The sequence below is a fragment of the Phascolarctos cinereus genome, unplaced genomic scaffold (genome assembly GCF_003287225.1).
Source record: "Phascolarctos cinereus isolate Bilbo 61053 unplaced genomic scaffold, phaCin_HiC Scaffold_7;HRSCAF=346, whole genome shotgun sequence".
NCBI lineage: Eukaryota > Metazoa > Chordata > Mammalia > Diprotodontia > Phascolarctidae > Phascolarctos > Phascolarctos cinereus.
The window spans coordinates 54,753,816-54,769,234 of NW_027556180.1; the positions used below are offsets into that span (position 1 = coordinate 54,753,816).

The 15,419-nt window shown below is 38.1% G+C and overlaps 1 protein-coding gene across 2 annotated transcripts; it reads right to left on the bottom strand.

Annotated features, from left to right (window-relative positions):
• Window positions 1–5,003: 5,003 nt before the first annotated feature.
• RNF7 (ring finger protein 7) lies at window positions 5,004–15,228 on the bottom strand. 2 transcript variants are annotated; one of them, XM_020970969.2, is made up of 3 exons: window positions 14,887–15,222; window positions 8,808–8,855; window positions 5,004–6,618 (listed from the first exon to the last, which is right to left on the bottom strand). In XM_020970969.2, exons 1-3 carry the CDS (start codon window positions 15,059–15,061, stop codon window positions 6,500–6,502), a joined length of 342 nt encoding a protein of 113 aa, XP_020826628.1. In that variant the 5' UTR covers window positions 15,062–15,222; the 3' UTR covers window positions 5,004–6,499. The 2 variants fall into 2 exon arrangements, with proteins under 2 accessions (XP_020826628.1, XP_020826629.1); XM_020970970.2 differs by having other exon boundaries at window positions 6,498–6,618; window positions 14,894–15,228.
• Between the last annotated feature and the right edge of the window lie 191 nt (window positions 15,229–15,419).

A 15,419-nucleotide genomic window follows, 5' to 3' on the forward strand; every position in this document is an offset into this window, starting at 1 on the left:
GCTTGGACCGTAGCTGTTCAACTTTTTATAAATGATATGGATAGGAATGCAATGCTCTGAGGGGTAAATGATACAAAGCTTCAAGGGATTACTAACACACTGGATGACCACTAGTATTTTAAAAAAAGATCAGTTTCACAAACGATATGGCTAGATGGCAGTTTGTCTGAAGAAGACTTAGATGTACATCCGTGTATATGATACCATAGGCAAGAAAGTTAATGTGTTGTTAGGCTACAGAGAAGCACAATTTTCAGGGATAAAAGACAGTCTCATACTCTGCCCTGGTCACACCACACTTAGAATAATGTGTTCAGGTCTTAGTGCTCCATGCTGGGAAGGACATTTACAAGGAGTGTCCAGACAAGGGCTCCTCAGGTGAAGGGTCTTAAATCATGTGAGGAACCGGGGATGTTTTGCTTGGAGAAGAAAAGACTTTGCAGAGAACAAGTAGATATTTGTTTTATAGGAGAGAGTACATTGTAATATATCAAAATGTTTTGAATCCTATAACTTTATACAAAACTCACTCAAATTCTTTGCCTCTTAGAAACATTAGCTCCCTTCAAAGCTCAGCACAGGTGCCAGGTCCTCCAGAACCCCTAAGTTGTTAATATCTTCTCCTTCCTCAAAGTACCCTGTATTCCCTTATCTGTGTACATTTTGCATCCTCTAGTAGAATGTTAAGTCCTTTGAGGGCAAAAAAAAAGGTTTCATTTTGTCTTTGTGTCCCCACTACCTTACACCAGGGGTGGAGAACCTGCGGACTTCTAGATCCTTGGGTACGGCCTCTTAACTGAGTCCATGTTTTATAGAACAAATCCTTTTTTAAGGGCATTTGTTCTGTGAAGTTTGGATTCAGTCAAAGGACCACACTACTTGAAGGCCACACGTAGCCTCGAGGCTGCAGGTCTCCCCTCCCTGACTTATACATTATAGGCTCATCTTCCTGAGTTCAAATCCGGCCTCAGACACTTCCTAGCTGTGTGATCGTGGGCCAGTCACTCAACTGTTGTCTGCCTCAGTTTCCTGACGTGCAAAATAGGTGTTAACAACAGCACCAACTCCCCAGGGTCATTCAAATAATATTTGTAAAGTGTCTGGTATACTGCCTGGCAGATTGTAAGCACTACATAAATGTTAGCTATATTTATTATTATTAAACAGTGAAAAGAATCTTGTTTTAGACTATGTATTTTGATAGGAAAGTTATCTTAGTTAAATTCCAATCTCTGTAGTATAATTAAAATTACTGAACAAAGAAAGCTTGGTCTGACCATAGCAGCAAATAATATTAAAGGAAGGTTCTCTCTCCAACAATTAATTTTGGAAGCACAGGTCCCAATACCTCTGCTTATTTAATCTAACTATACTGATGAAAAGAAAGGAGTCTGAGCTGTGAATCCTGATCTTTTTTTTATAACAGCTCAGAGTGGAAATTACGAGTGAAGGTTGAGAAGAAAATTTCTAAACTTTGCAATTAGAACTCTTTAAAATTCAGTACACACACATACACACAACTCATATATTGCAATATACCAACTGCATTCTACTCTACTATAAAACTTTGAACTTGAAAATTGTGAATTGTGAATAGTTTATGGTCAGAATAAGTGATATGTAAATCAATTCAGTCCATTTCCCCCACTCACCAAAGTGTTACTTAAGCCAACAAAAAATATACAGGCAATTTTCTCAGTGAACTTTTTTTTCTATAAATTACTTACTGAGAATGTAATTTCATGAGCTTTTCATTCTTTAAATTGTTTTTTAAAAGTCAGATTTCTAGTAAAGTGACTCCATAGTGATAAGAAACTAAACAAAGATTTCAAAGTCTAGATAGAGCCCAGAATTCTTCTTCTAGTAAGATAATTACTTTTGTATGAATGTGGTAATAACTAAAAAAATTTTAAAATAGCCAAACATGACTGGGGAAACTGGCTCAGGCCAAACAGCTAGAATTAAAACCCAAGTCTTCTGATAACAAACTCAGTGTCCTTTTCCCCACACTTGGATGCTTCCGTTGTGGAGGACAGAGTGCAGACAGTCAAGAGAAAACCTAGCTTCAATCTTACCTCTGATATTAGCTATGTGACTTCTGAGCCTTAGTTTCCTTCTGGGAAATATGGATAATAATGCCTATGCTTCCCAGCACTGTTGTGAAGACCAAATGAGTAATGTATGAAAAGCATTTCTCAAACCTTAAAGTGCTATGTCTAGTCAAAGGATATGAACAAGAAGTTTTCAAAAGAACAAATCTAAGCTATCAACAATCATATGAAAAAATGCTCTCAATCACTAATAATTAAGGAAATGCAAATCAAAGCAACCTTGAAGTTCTACCTCACACTATTAGACCAGCAAAAGGTGACAAAAGAAAAAAATCACAAATGTTGGAGGGACTATGGGAAGCAGGAATCCAAGTGCAGGGCTGGAGAAAATATGAATCAGTCCAGCATTTGGAATAATGCCCAGAAAGTTAACAAACTGTGGGTACCCTCTGACCCTGCTGTCCCATGACTAGGCCTATACCTTACCCCAGTGAAATTAAACAAAGGGGAAGAGGATCTGTATATACAAAAATATTCATACCAAATGCCTTTCGTTGTAGGGGGAAAAAAGGGAAACTGAAGAGCTGTCCTTTGGGGAAATGGCTAAACAAATTGTACGTGAACGTAACGGAGCATCACTGTACTACAAGTATGATGAAATGGACAATTTCAGAGGCAACTGGGGAGAACTTTATGAACTGATGGAAAGTGAAGTGAACAGAACTAGGAGAACAAATTCTACATCAAGAAGAATATTACAGAGAAAGACAATTTTGAAAGACTTTAGAACTCTGAACAACATACTGATAAAGCCCGAGTCCAAAACACTGAAGAAGTCACCCATTTCTTCATAGAGAAGTGATGAACTTAAAATTAAATGTAAAGAAACACACCTTTTCAGTCATGGCTCATGGGGGAATTTGTTTTGCTAGACTATATAGATATGTATTGAGGGATTTATTTTGAATTTTCTTGATGAGATGAGGGTAGCAAAAATGACAGATTAAGGAAAAATACTTGTTAATTGAAAAGGAAAAATTAGTTAAAACATTTTTTTAAAAAGTGTTATGTCAACTATTATTGCATCAATTGTACATTCAGACAAATGGCTCAAAATTTTTTAAAAACATTTACATTTCATCCCAACTTTCCAAACTTGGTAAGCATATCTTTTACTCAAAGGCTTGCAAAAACTGACAACTTTCATTTTAGAGGGTACAAAACTTAACTTTCCAACGTTTATGAACCATCTAAACAACATCGAAAGCACTTCAATATCTCTCACATAGTTCACTTTCTGTATATCCTTAGGATTCGTACATGAACACATTTTAATACTTTTTCTCAGTTATATAACTTTAGAGTCCAATTAAGTTAATATAAGAACTCTGAGCTTCACATTTTTCAGTTCTAAGAGTCTCTATCAAACAAGCATTTATTGAGCACCTAAATGCTCAGAATGGAACAAATTTTCAAGTCAATGGTAGTTATTGGCACACAAAAGTAACATCTAGCCTTTTCCTGAACATTCAAATGACAAAGTACATCTATTTATTTATTTATTTGTTTGTTTGTTTATTTATTTATTTATTTAGCTAGGCAATGGGGTTAAGTGACTTGCCCAGGGTCACACAGCTAGTAAGTGTTATGTGTCTGAGGCCAGATTTGAACTCAGGTCCTCCTGAATCCAGGGCCGGTGCTCTATCCACTGTGCCACCTAGCTGCCCCAAAGGACGTTTATTTGAGTGCTCTGGACTAAGTGAACAAATCGTTCACTGGGTGTTCTCTAGGGATTTAAAACTGAAAGAGATAATAAACCTTCAAAGTGCTTAATTTAAACGAAGAATGACTAGCTTATCCACTGGCTTTGTATGTCAGGATAGTGACTTTAAAATGAGAATTCCTTTATGAAGACACGAAAAGTTATTATCGTAAGAACAATCTTCACTAGAAAATTTTAGACTGTATTAGTTACATGGATACACTAAAAGTTATGGACCTTAGCTATATGACGAAAGATAATTAAAATTTTTAAAAAATATTAGCTGCACATAAAGTTTTAAAAAGTAAGGTTGACTTATAAATCACTTTTTCAATATATGTACAATAAAATTCAATATTATTTTAGCATTACTTTGGTCAGATGGGTGAAAAACACGTTCACCGTTTACTTTTTGTGCGAGAAACATTAACTAACACACTATGCTCTTTTTGATCCAACAACATGCACTCCATTTTCAGATGACTATGAAGATTGGCTGATGTCACCCCAGGATGGGTATGATCAGTCCTTCTTTGTCTGATTTCCTCCTCCTCTCCTACCCTCAGATGCTCACATACAAATAGTGCATTGTTAGGTAGCTGGACTGTAATATCTTTTGCTATGGGATTGCCATAGCAGCGGTCAGTCAGCCAATTACCATCCTCCTCCACAATTCACCTACATACTGCCACTCCTTTGACTAAAATAACTTAAAATTCTTACTATTTTCTCCTTCACTGTAATACCAAATACTTAGGTCACATTTTAAGGATATTCAACCCTCTAGAAAAATCTGCAAAAACTGCTAAAAGTTTATTTTGCAATGGTTAAAAACATCCAAATTGTTAAGTACTGCCAAAGGACAGGATTGTAGCATTTTGAGCTGGAAGGGACCTTACAAGGTTCATTCAAATCAAACTCCTTACTTTGCAGAGAGATGAAAGACTTGTCTGGGGCCTCACAGGAGATGGATAAGTAACCAGGGCCAGGATACAAAAATAGGCTCTCTGCCTCCAGTTTGGGCTCTTTCTGCTATACTGTGATGCTCGGACAGGCTTGTGTATCAAATAGATAGGCCTACAGGAATCATAGAAAGCAACTCTATAATAAAGCAGCCTGTTTATAGAGAAATCTGATAAACTCTTGATTGATAAAATGAAGTCAATACATCAAAAAAAAACCCATAGTAGTTAATTTAAAAAATTTTTTATTACTCAAAATCCTTCAGGTTTTCTATTCCTTTTTGGACTGCTGACTTCTGAATACAGAGAAATAAATAGTTGTTTTTTTCTTTGAAATTTTAAGATACACACACATACACACATATGTATGTATGTATATATGCATGTATATGCACACATATGTACGTATACACATACACGCGCATATATATTTATTCTTGAGCACTCACAGTCAATTGGTATTTTGGTACTTAGGTTAGAAAAGACAGTAACTTGACATGTATTAGCTCTGTGACCCTGGGCAAGTCACTTAACCCTGACTGCCTCACCAAAGGGGGGAAAAAAAAGACAGTTAATTTCCAAATGGAGAATTCTTTAACTACTCTGAAATTGTCTAACATCCCAAATTTCTCCAGGCTGTTCATCAAGTTCCATAAAACATCTTCCCCAAACGTAAACAAGTTTAGGTTAAGCTATGGGCAGTACCTACTTTAATGGTAGCAAGCATTCAAATAATATATTTTAAAACTTTGATTTCAGTTAAAATGACCATATGCATGGTTTTCTAAAATAAATATAAACATTCACAAAATAAATCACATTACTTTAATATTTATTATGGCATAGTTCAAGTAATTAAACAATTTAATAGAATCCTTAATCATATATCAAATAGTGTTATGTGATTGTAATTTTTTCATTAAAGATCTAAGAAGTGAATTAAACATCTTTTCCTTGTAGGTATTCAATATAAATCACCATTAAAGCAATATAACATAGTAAAAATCAAAGTGTGATCTAGAAACACTTATGCGTCCATAACCCAATGACTTTATAGAGCTTTATAGAGTTCTGGGTATAGATTTCACTTAAGAATCAAAGATACAGCCTTATAAGACGATCAAGATTCAATTTCTCAGAAAGAGAGAAATATGATTTTCGGTTGTCCTGGTCACTAGTAGTTAGCCAAAAATTTTTTTATCTTGTTTTTAACAAAAGGTTAAAAAAGAAGCCAAAGTCCTAGCTAACTGAAATCAGTTATTTTCAGGGAAAAAATACCATTAGTATCAAACCATACCTTACACAGATCAGATTTGAATGCTCTTTCATTCATGTCAATAATTTTTAATGATTAGCTATGAACATGCAAAACCCTCCTGTCTGAATGGAACTCACTCTCCTGATTTCCTTTATCCTAGACTTTAATTAGATTAGGAAAGTCATTCACATTGAAGCTACTTTCTCTAACATGGCATTTCTAAGCAGAATCTACAATTCACACCAAAGAAAGAGAAAAGACTGTCATCTGTAACACACTGTTCTTACTTGTAGAGAAGGTCTAAAAAGAAAGGGGACCAAATGCCGCACCCTAACTTCATCGAGTGTCCGACTCATTCCTTTTATCAAGGAAAGACAAGTGAAGTGACGCCATCTTTGGAGGGCTTTACCCCTTACTCGACACACCCAGGGCCTCAGGCCATGGCACTCAATGATGCCCTGGGCTTTCATTTGCCTATTCTCTGGACCACCCAGTCCTGCTGGCACAGAGGGCATCGATTGTTCTGTTTCACCCACAGGGACATGCAGCAATTATGGAAGGAATGGTTACACTCTCCCCAGACCACTGAAAGAAAAACAAAAATATACTTAATGCATTTTTCAACTTAAATTACTGAACTCAAACTTAAAGCCATTTTATCTAGCCACTGATACTGCACATTACTTGAATGTACTGTTATCTGAAAAGGAAATAAGCATTTCAAAATTTCCCTCAAAATGTTATGAAAAAGGTCAACAGCATAGAGGTCTAATACCATAGGTAGATGACTATGCCCAAAATATGCTAAATAAACACGGGCAGATGATGCTTTATAAATGCCAAAGCCTATGTATGTCGGGAGCTCCTATCATTTTACTCAACACATAGTAATACTATATTAATTAATACTAAATTTAAATTATATTGCTTACAGAAAAATTTCAGGTTTTTATTTTTTTTGGCAATTGGGGTTAAGTGACTTGCCCAGGGTCACACAGCTAGTAAGTGTCAAGTGTTTGGTCTGAGGCCGGATTTGAACTCGGGTCCTCCTGACTTCAGGGCCAGTGCTCTATCCACTCTGCCACACAGCTGCCCCAAAAAGTTTTCAGTTTTTAGAAATTGTAACTATATGGATTCTTTCAAGGAAAAATTAATTTTAAATGAAGTTTTTCTATCAATATATAATTGTCAAGATGCTCTGATCTCTTAAAAAGGCAACTTTGTTAAAAGCACTCATTTTCCTGACTGTCCTAAAGTCCTTCCAATTATGTCTTGATTTTAGAAATGTCTTATGTTATATTTTGCTGGAAGTTTCCACATGACTCCTAATTAAAATGATAATATATATAATTTTAATCCTTTCCTTTCTTAGTGTTGTTTAATACTGAAAGATGATCCTAGTGACCAGCCATCAGCACAGCATGCAAACAGTTCTCTTTCCATTAGTGATGGGACTATGCCAATCACCCATATTCTCAGCCCTTTTTTGTGTGTGTCAAAATGGCATTTATCAAGTCAATAAAAAATGTACTGAACACCTATAACATGCAGAGTATACTGTCAGGTCCTAGGCCTCCCGGGATGCTTTCAGTATCAGTTTGTGTATTTTTTTTAGGGGGAAGCATATTTTAGGTATGGTTTCTCAGTTCACCATAGTAACATAAAAGATAAAAGAGAAAAGGTTGAAGGGGAGAGAGATAATCAGAGAAGGTTTCATGGAGGAGGTGGCATTTGGGTTGCAATTTAAAGGACAACAGGAATACAAAACAGAGCGGCTAGGAAGGGCATTCATTCAACAAACATTAATTAAGGGCTGAACAAACACAATAAGCAGCAGCAAGCCAAAGGTATTTTAAATATTAAACATGGTAGGGAAGAAGTTCTAGGAGCAGTAAGTAGTTCAGTCTGGCTGGGGGCACAGAGTATATAAATAACATGAATAAGGCTGGTAACGTAAGGTGTTTCCAGACTGTGTTAGCATGCAGTCAAGTAAAGCAAAGACCAAAGGTAAAGAATCCCAGGAATTAAATGTGGGGGATTGAGAAAGAACAGAAAAATGGTATCTTTTAGAGCCAAAATTAAGAGTGGAGGTGGGGGAAATGATACCAAGGATACCACACTAAGACTCATAATAAGAGTTATGACTTATGGAAAAGTCAACCTTTTATTTCTTAAATATTGTAAAATATTTTGCACCATAAATGTGCTAAAAGAGCATTTTTAAAGCTGATATATATATAAAATGTTTAAAAATACTTAAATATTTAGGTTAAGATACTTGTACTAACATTATGTCATTACTTATATTTAAGAGTTAATCCAGAAAGAATATCTAATATTATCCCTTTTAGGCCTCTCCAAGCTAAGATCAAATGTATGTGTATGCACAAATACCACTAAAGCAAAACAATGCGATCAAATAATAAAACCATAAAAGATTTCTGAAAAAGCTAATCAAAACTTAGTAAAAATTCTACTATAAAGTTAAATGATGTTTTAACAATTTTCTCTTTTATAACTTTCTTGGTAGAAGACATAACTACTTCCTACTTATACTAAGATGCCAACAATTTCCACTTCTAATATAGTAATTCTTTGTGGCTATAACAAAGCAGATCATAGTAAGTACTTTTGAATACATATGATTTTACATTAATAATAGATCATTGCTTTACAGTATACTGTTGTATATTGATAAATTTCATCTTAATTGCAAACATTCCCACTGAGAAAAAAGATTCAGTTGAAAAACTAAGAACAAAATTACAACATACCAACACAGTCTTCTTGTTTGTTTTCAGCTTGACATCTAAGACAGGCATCTAAAAGCAAACAAACAGCAATTCTCAATCTGATGCCCAGAATGCAATTTTAAAAACCCTTATACTTCAAAGACAAATAAAAGCCCTACAGCTTAATAACGAAGACAAAACATTTAATATCCAATTTTTCATCTGGATTTAAACATTTTAAGATGAACATTTAAAGTACAAATTTAAAGTACAGTATTTATCAGTTATGACCAGGAGCAGTTTCAGAAAGTGTACTGAACATCCCACCCCACCTTGCATTTTTACAGACTCAGATTAAAAGATCCCTGACTGAGTGTGTGTGTGTGTACACACACACACACACACACACACACTCACACATATACACATACATACATACATATATACATATATATGACCCGTGGGAAAAGTATGCCAAAAAAATTTCAACAAGTTAAAGTTTAAATAACATCTGAGAGCACATCCATAAACACCAACATAAGGAGTAATTTATTTTTGAAACATAATCCTTTTAAAGAAATCATTCACAATCTGTTTACTCTTTTCCCAAACCCTCTGATTTTTTCCACAAGCACACGTGATTAATTTATTCATTCTTTGGTGTAGGAGTCTTTCTTATTCTTAGTCACTTTTTAGTTTTTTGCATATGGTGATTCAGAAAACATGTAAAATACACTTATTTGAATGCTTCTAGTCTTTACTTACTATTTCATTCATGAATATCAGGATTTTTCTTTCTTTTAAAATTTTTTTCTCTTCACTAGATAGATATAGCAGCAGAGATGTAGGACTGAAGAGTTATTAGTGGTCTTTCTAGCTGAACTCACACATTTTACTCAGGTCCACTGACATCTAAGGTCACATAGATAGCAATCCTCTGACTGCAAATCTAACACTTCCCCATTGGACTATGCCATGTTGTTGTCCTTCCATGGCTTACCTATTTGAAATGTAAGTAATCACCTAACTATGAATAACTTGTAAAAACTGAAGTTATTTTTCAAAGTAGAAAACCTTGGGAACAGGAAAACAGAGAGAGGGAGGTATTAAGCATTCTGGGCACCTTGGAAATTAACTAGCTCCCTGGCTGTGGAAGGATTCCCAGTATGCCCCATTTAACGAGAGCCTAATGTGTACAAAGATTTGAAGTTAAGGGTGCCTACCTACTATCACAGATATATTAGGTTACCTTTGAGTAAACAGCTGTTAATAACAACAATTATTTTGATAACAATAATTATAATTGCTAGCATTTATATAGTGCTTTAAGGATTAAAAAGTGCTTCACAAATATTACCTCATTTTTTCCCTTGCAACAACCCTGGGAGGTAGGTGCTATTATTATCACCCCCATTTTACAGGTGAGGAAACTGAGGCAGACAGGAGTTAAATGACTTGCCCAGGGTCACCCAGTAAGTCTCTGAGACTGCATTTGAACTCACGTGTTCCTGCCTCTAGGTCCAGCACACTATCCACTGGGCTATCTAGCTGCCTCTGTTAAAAAGATTAATAACAAGAGGGCCACCAAGAGGAAAAAGCACTGGAGTAGGTGCTAGCAGAACCAGGTTCTCCCTTGAACTATAGCAGTCTGACCTTTAATCCTTGACCTTTCTAGGCTTCAGTGTCCTGATTTGTAAAAGGGAGTGGATTAGTTTTCTAAGGTCTCTCCAGCTCTAAAATTAGACAGGCATTTCATTTCAGGCCGTGTCTCCCTGACCAACCCTGTCTCCTAATGTTCCCAACAACAAGCAGGTCTCCTTTTCTCTCACCATCACACTAGGCTCAGTTTCCCTCCTCTGCTACAGGAAACCAATCCTACAACTCCTTGTAGGCTAAGCACAAGGCTCAGAGTGTCCACTAATTTTCCTTGACTAGAATGAACTCCTATGATTTAAATTTACTCCAGAGACCATTCACATTTTATCTCTGCACTAGGTCAGTAAGATGTTCAAGGGCCAGGATGCTATGTCTTCTGGATCTGAAGTCAGAAAACATGGTTTCAAATACTTTCTGTCACTTGCTACCTGTGTGACCTGCAGTCCCTTTGCTTCTCTCTTCTCAGTATCTTCACTTCAAGGGTTAGAGAGACAGGGACTCAAAGGTCCTTTCCACCTTCTAAATCTACAATCCTTTCTATGTCATTTAGCACACAGACAGGAAAGAGCAGGTGCTTAATAATATTTGACTTAAATGTACATGATGGAAAAGTACATGATTTCTGTAGTTTCAAATATCAAGAAAATAATTTTTGAAATCTATGTTTTTGAAACAGAATTTTTTTGGTAATCAGGGAAAGTTTCCTCACCTAAGTACCATATAACAACAACAAAACTAGCATTTACAGAGAGTTTAAGGTTTGCAAAGCACTTCATACCTCATTTGATTCTCACGACAACTTTATTACTCTGTCACCATTTTACAGATGAGACAGGTCAAGTAACTTGCCCAGAGTTTCTCAGAGTCATCTCTGAGGCAGCATGTGAACTGAGATCCAGGGCTCTGTCTACTATGACACTTAGCTGACTCTCATTTTCATTTGTTCCTGTGCCCAGTGTTTTGGCTTTTAAAAAGCCACTGTGAAATAAAAAGAGTCTAGGAAGGTCCATTAAATATAAGAGATATATATACCATCTAAATTTCAAGTGACAGGTTACACTTATTATAATATAAAAATTTCTCCATTGTACTTCATTTAAAACAAAGATTTTGAATATAGTTACCAGAAAATAAGCTAAAAGGAAGACAAAAGTAGTAGAATAGTTTTTAATGCTGAAGGTAGAAAACATGTTTCTGTAAAATGAAATATACTATAATTCACATTTATTTTCCTTCTCAATGCTTTTATTAGTTGTTCTACAAAGAGTAATGACATGCTATAGATTTTTTTTCCTTTAAGATATACTTTGCTGAAGAGAGCCACTCATTATGCTTTTGCTCTTTCATAAAGAAAAGTAAATTTAAAATGTTTGGCCTATTCTAGGTAGACAGAAATCATAGCCTCATGAAATTTAAGAAAGATGAAGCAAATTAATTCCCTACCTCTTCCCAAGCTCACCTCTGATTTTGCACAAAGAAACTAGGAACAAGGAGGTAAATGACTCGCATGTCCAGGGTCATACAGCTGGTATTCTAACCCAGTCTGATATTCTCTTCACTAGGCCACATCTAAAATTCTTGGTACACCTGAAAGCCTATGGCACCCACCAGTTGCCTTCTCATATTCCTTATCACTCTACTCCTCCTCTTGACTGTAGCACATAACGTATCGCCTCCACTATTCTCAGCCACGTTCCCCTCAAACATCATTACTTTGTACAGAAATCCTAAAAGGAACCTTAGGAGCACTCCCTTGCTGGTTCATCCCTGTACTCCAGTAGCATAGATAGCATGCCTCTTCTTCCTGACCATCTCCTTTGGTAACTGCGTCACCTTCCTAATTAGCAGCAGAAAAGATCGAACGGAAACCAGCTGACTGGGAGACAGACAAATTTTGGGGCAAGGATATCACAAAAAATTATTGATTACTAGAATGAATCATTCAAGAACTATGGCCCAGTCTAGTCAATGCACATTTTATTCAAATGAGCAATGCATTCTATAGGATATTGAACTTGAACAAAAAATTTTCTTCATTAAGGCCACAAACATCTGTACTTTCCTCCCAAACACTTGGTTTAGATTCAGTATCAAAACTCTGAAAGAGATCTAATATTTGACAAAAGCATAAAATCCTACTTTTATCTTTTTACCATAAAATCTGCCTGAGCTTTCATGATGCTCATACATGCCTAAGTAGGATATTATTTACTTCTTTATACTTAAGGTATTATTACTGTCATTCACTTTGTCTGTAAATCTGTAATAATCTTAAGATTATTAATTAGTAATTTAGGACAGAAGTGGTTTGTTTAAAAATGAACCTCTCACTATTGTTACCTGACTGACTATTCACTAGATTTTAGCAGCCCATAAATAAAATACAAGTTTATATGTAATATGCATTTCAGAATACTTCTGGACTGGAAAAAACCTAACTGCTCTAAATCTCTATCATCAATGCGGTAACTGTGGAATAAATGTTAAAACTAAGATGACAGAATTACAGCCATTTGAATTCTGTATGCACTTGACACCTCCTTTCAAGTATTTTTGTTTATAATATCATCTGCCATTATAGGTTTCTGCATTTCTATTTAGTGTTTGAATTAATAAACTTGGTAAAGAAAGAAATGACTTTCTGAACACTAACCCTTCAAAATGCAGAATGGAAGTTGAAAATGTTTCTACTTTTAAACAAAACATAAAATTTAGGGAAGTCGGCTTTCATATTAAAGATATGCCATAAATGAAAACAACGTCTAACCTACAAACTGAAATGTTTGTTTTTAAAAACCAGAACTTTTGCTCATTCACAGTAAGTTCTTTTACAGCTCTATGTAAGAAAAGTAACACTAGAAATCTTTTAAATAAAATAAAGGCTTTTTCCCTCTCAACTAAAAAACAGCACCCAAATTTAAAGCTTGAGATTGTATTTCTCATGTCAGAGGGAAAATTAAACTATATACCTAACATGAAAAGAATCAACATTAAGTTCTAATGCAATTCTACAGAAAATGATTTAAAAAAATTAAAATATATGTATTTCGAATCTTGAAAGAACAAAAGACACAGGATACTGAAAATCAAATATGCTTAAAAATCTCATCCCTTAGGCAGAAAATCTTGCCTAAAATTTGCTTCCCCTCCTCCAATGACTCTAAAGCTCTTATTTTAGTTTCCAAAGTATAAAGTTTTATTTTTTTAGCATGAATTTTTCTTTACCTCATAATTTAAAAAAACCCAAAATTTAAGATATTTAGAAAATGATTTTTAAGTGCTCCATTCTTTATCATAATTCGTATTTAAATAGTATTCTTCCAAGGAGGTTTGAGAGCAAATAACTTCACCTGTCTGGGCTTCAGTCTTCTGATCTATAAAAAGTAAACTAGATCATCTTTCCCCTTCCACTTTTAGATCCCAAAAGACAAACTTGCACATAAGACTCTATTAAACTGCTTCATTAATTATAAACATTCTATGATTCTTTTATTCTAAGTATGATAAACATTAACCGAAGTTTAAAAAACCTAAAACAATTTTCAGCAAAAGCAAAAACTAGACTTCATTTGGTATGCTTCCTCCTTAAAACGGTACCACCACAATGCGGACCACGTAACTGCCGTGATAAACTGGGATCGATAAGGTGACCATCCCTCGCTGAAAGGCTGAAATCGATTTACTTGGGGCAGCACCAACGCCTTTTTTACTCACCTGGGATTCCCCTTAACCTCCACTAAACTACCTTCTCATGCTATTGGGGCTAAGCTTGCGTGACCAAAGTCTTTAGCCGTGTCACCGGCGCTTTCTCTACCAGCTTTAGTGTGCAGTGTTACGGAGAGCGGCCTCCGGATCAGCCGGGTCTGCCCGGTATCATATGTCCGATCCTGGGCACCTCTGGGTCAGGACACGGCATGCATGGAGGTATGCATGGAGGCGCGCACGTATGTACACACAGAGGAAGACTGCTTGGTGACTCCAAGTGCCTCGGAAGGGTCTGGCCGGGGGCTCTCCCTCCGTCCTGCCCTCTGGGCGCTCAGTATTATTCTCCCACGCGGGTGGGATGCTGAGTGGGTCCAGCTCGGCGGCGGCCAAAAGTCACCACTGTGACCAGCCTCATTTTCCCCGTCTGCCACACCCGGGCCGTTCCGGCTGGTCTAAACCTGGCCTGGGAGCCCCTCGAGGGTGGGGACCCCGGGCGATGGGGGGCTCGCGCTGGGGAGAGGGCATCGCTCCCCGCTCCAAGCCGCCCCGGGTGGGCGGGCCTGCGGACACACGTGTGAGTGTTTTCGCTCGCCTGTGCTCGTTTCACTCAGAACGCAGGGCCCGGGGGAGGCCCACCACAGAGGCCGGACCCCCGCGGGGGGCGGGGGAGGAGCGCGCGTGCGTGGCGGGGGGGGGCACCGCGCGCGGGCCGGGCCGCGGAGGCCGCGCGGCAGCCCCGGGCTCGCGTGGCAGCGCTTACCCATCACCTGGACCCGGCAGATGGCGCACGTGTCGCACTCCACGTCCCAGCTCCACATGGCCACCGCGTTCCACTTCTTGAGGGAGAACATCTTGTCGCCGGCGGCCTTGGAGCCCGAGCTGCCCGAGTGCGAGGCCGGCGCGCCCGGCTCCTCTCCGTCCTCCACGTCGGCCATGGCGGCGCGGGCGGGCCCGGCCGGCCGGCGGGGAAAAGGCTTGGGGCGAGCGCGGCGGGGAGCTATGGCGGCGGGGCCGAGCCTCCTCGGGAGAGGCTGCAGCTCCCTCCAGAGGCGGCCGCGGGGAAGAGCCGGCGGACCGTTCGCTACCGAGCCCGCCGCGGACGCCGACGTCGCCCACGCCGCTGAGGACGCTGACGTCGCCCCCCCCGGCGCGGCACCGCAGCCCGGGATTGGAGGGCTCCGCCTCGGGCTCGACGTGACGTCACAGAGAGCGGGCCGGGCTCCGCCCCCTCTCCCTTCGCTCGGCGCGTGCGCTTGCGCTTCTGCTCGCACTTCTGCTTATGCAGCGTGCGGT

Bases quoted from the DNA above. Each gene is read 5' to 3' on its own strand.
- RNF7 (XM_020970969.2), bottom strand. From the start codon at position 15,061: ATGGCCGACGTGGAGGACGGAGAGGAGCCGGGCGCGCCGGCCTCGCAC. The intron at 8,856-14,886 runs GTAAGCGCTGCC...GTTTGCTTTTAG, and splicing joins CTGCCGGGTCCAGGTGATGG to ATGCCTGTCTTAGATGTCAA. The intron at 6,619-8,807 runs GTATGTTGTAAT...TTTTTCTTTCAG, and splicing joins CAAACAAGAAGACTGTGTTG to TGGTCTGGGGAGAGTGTAAC.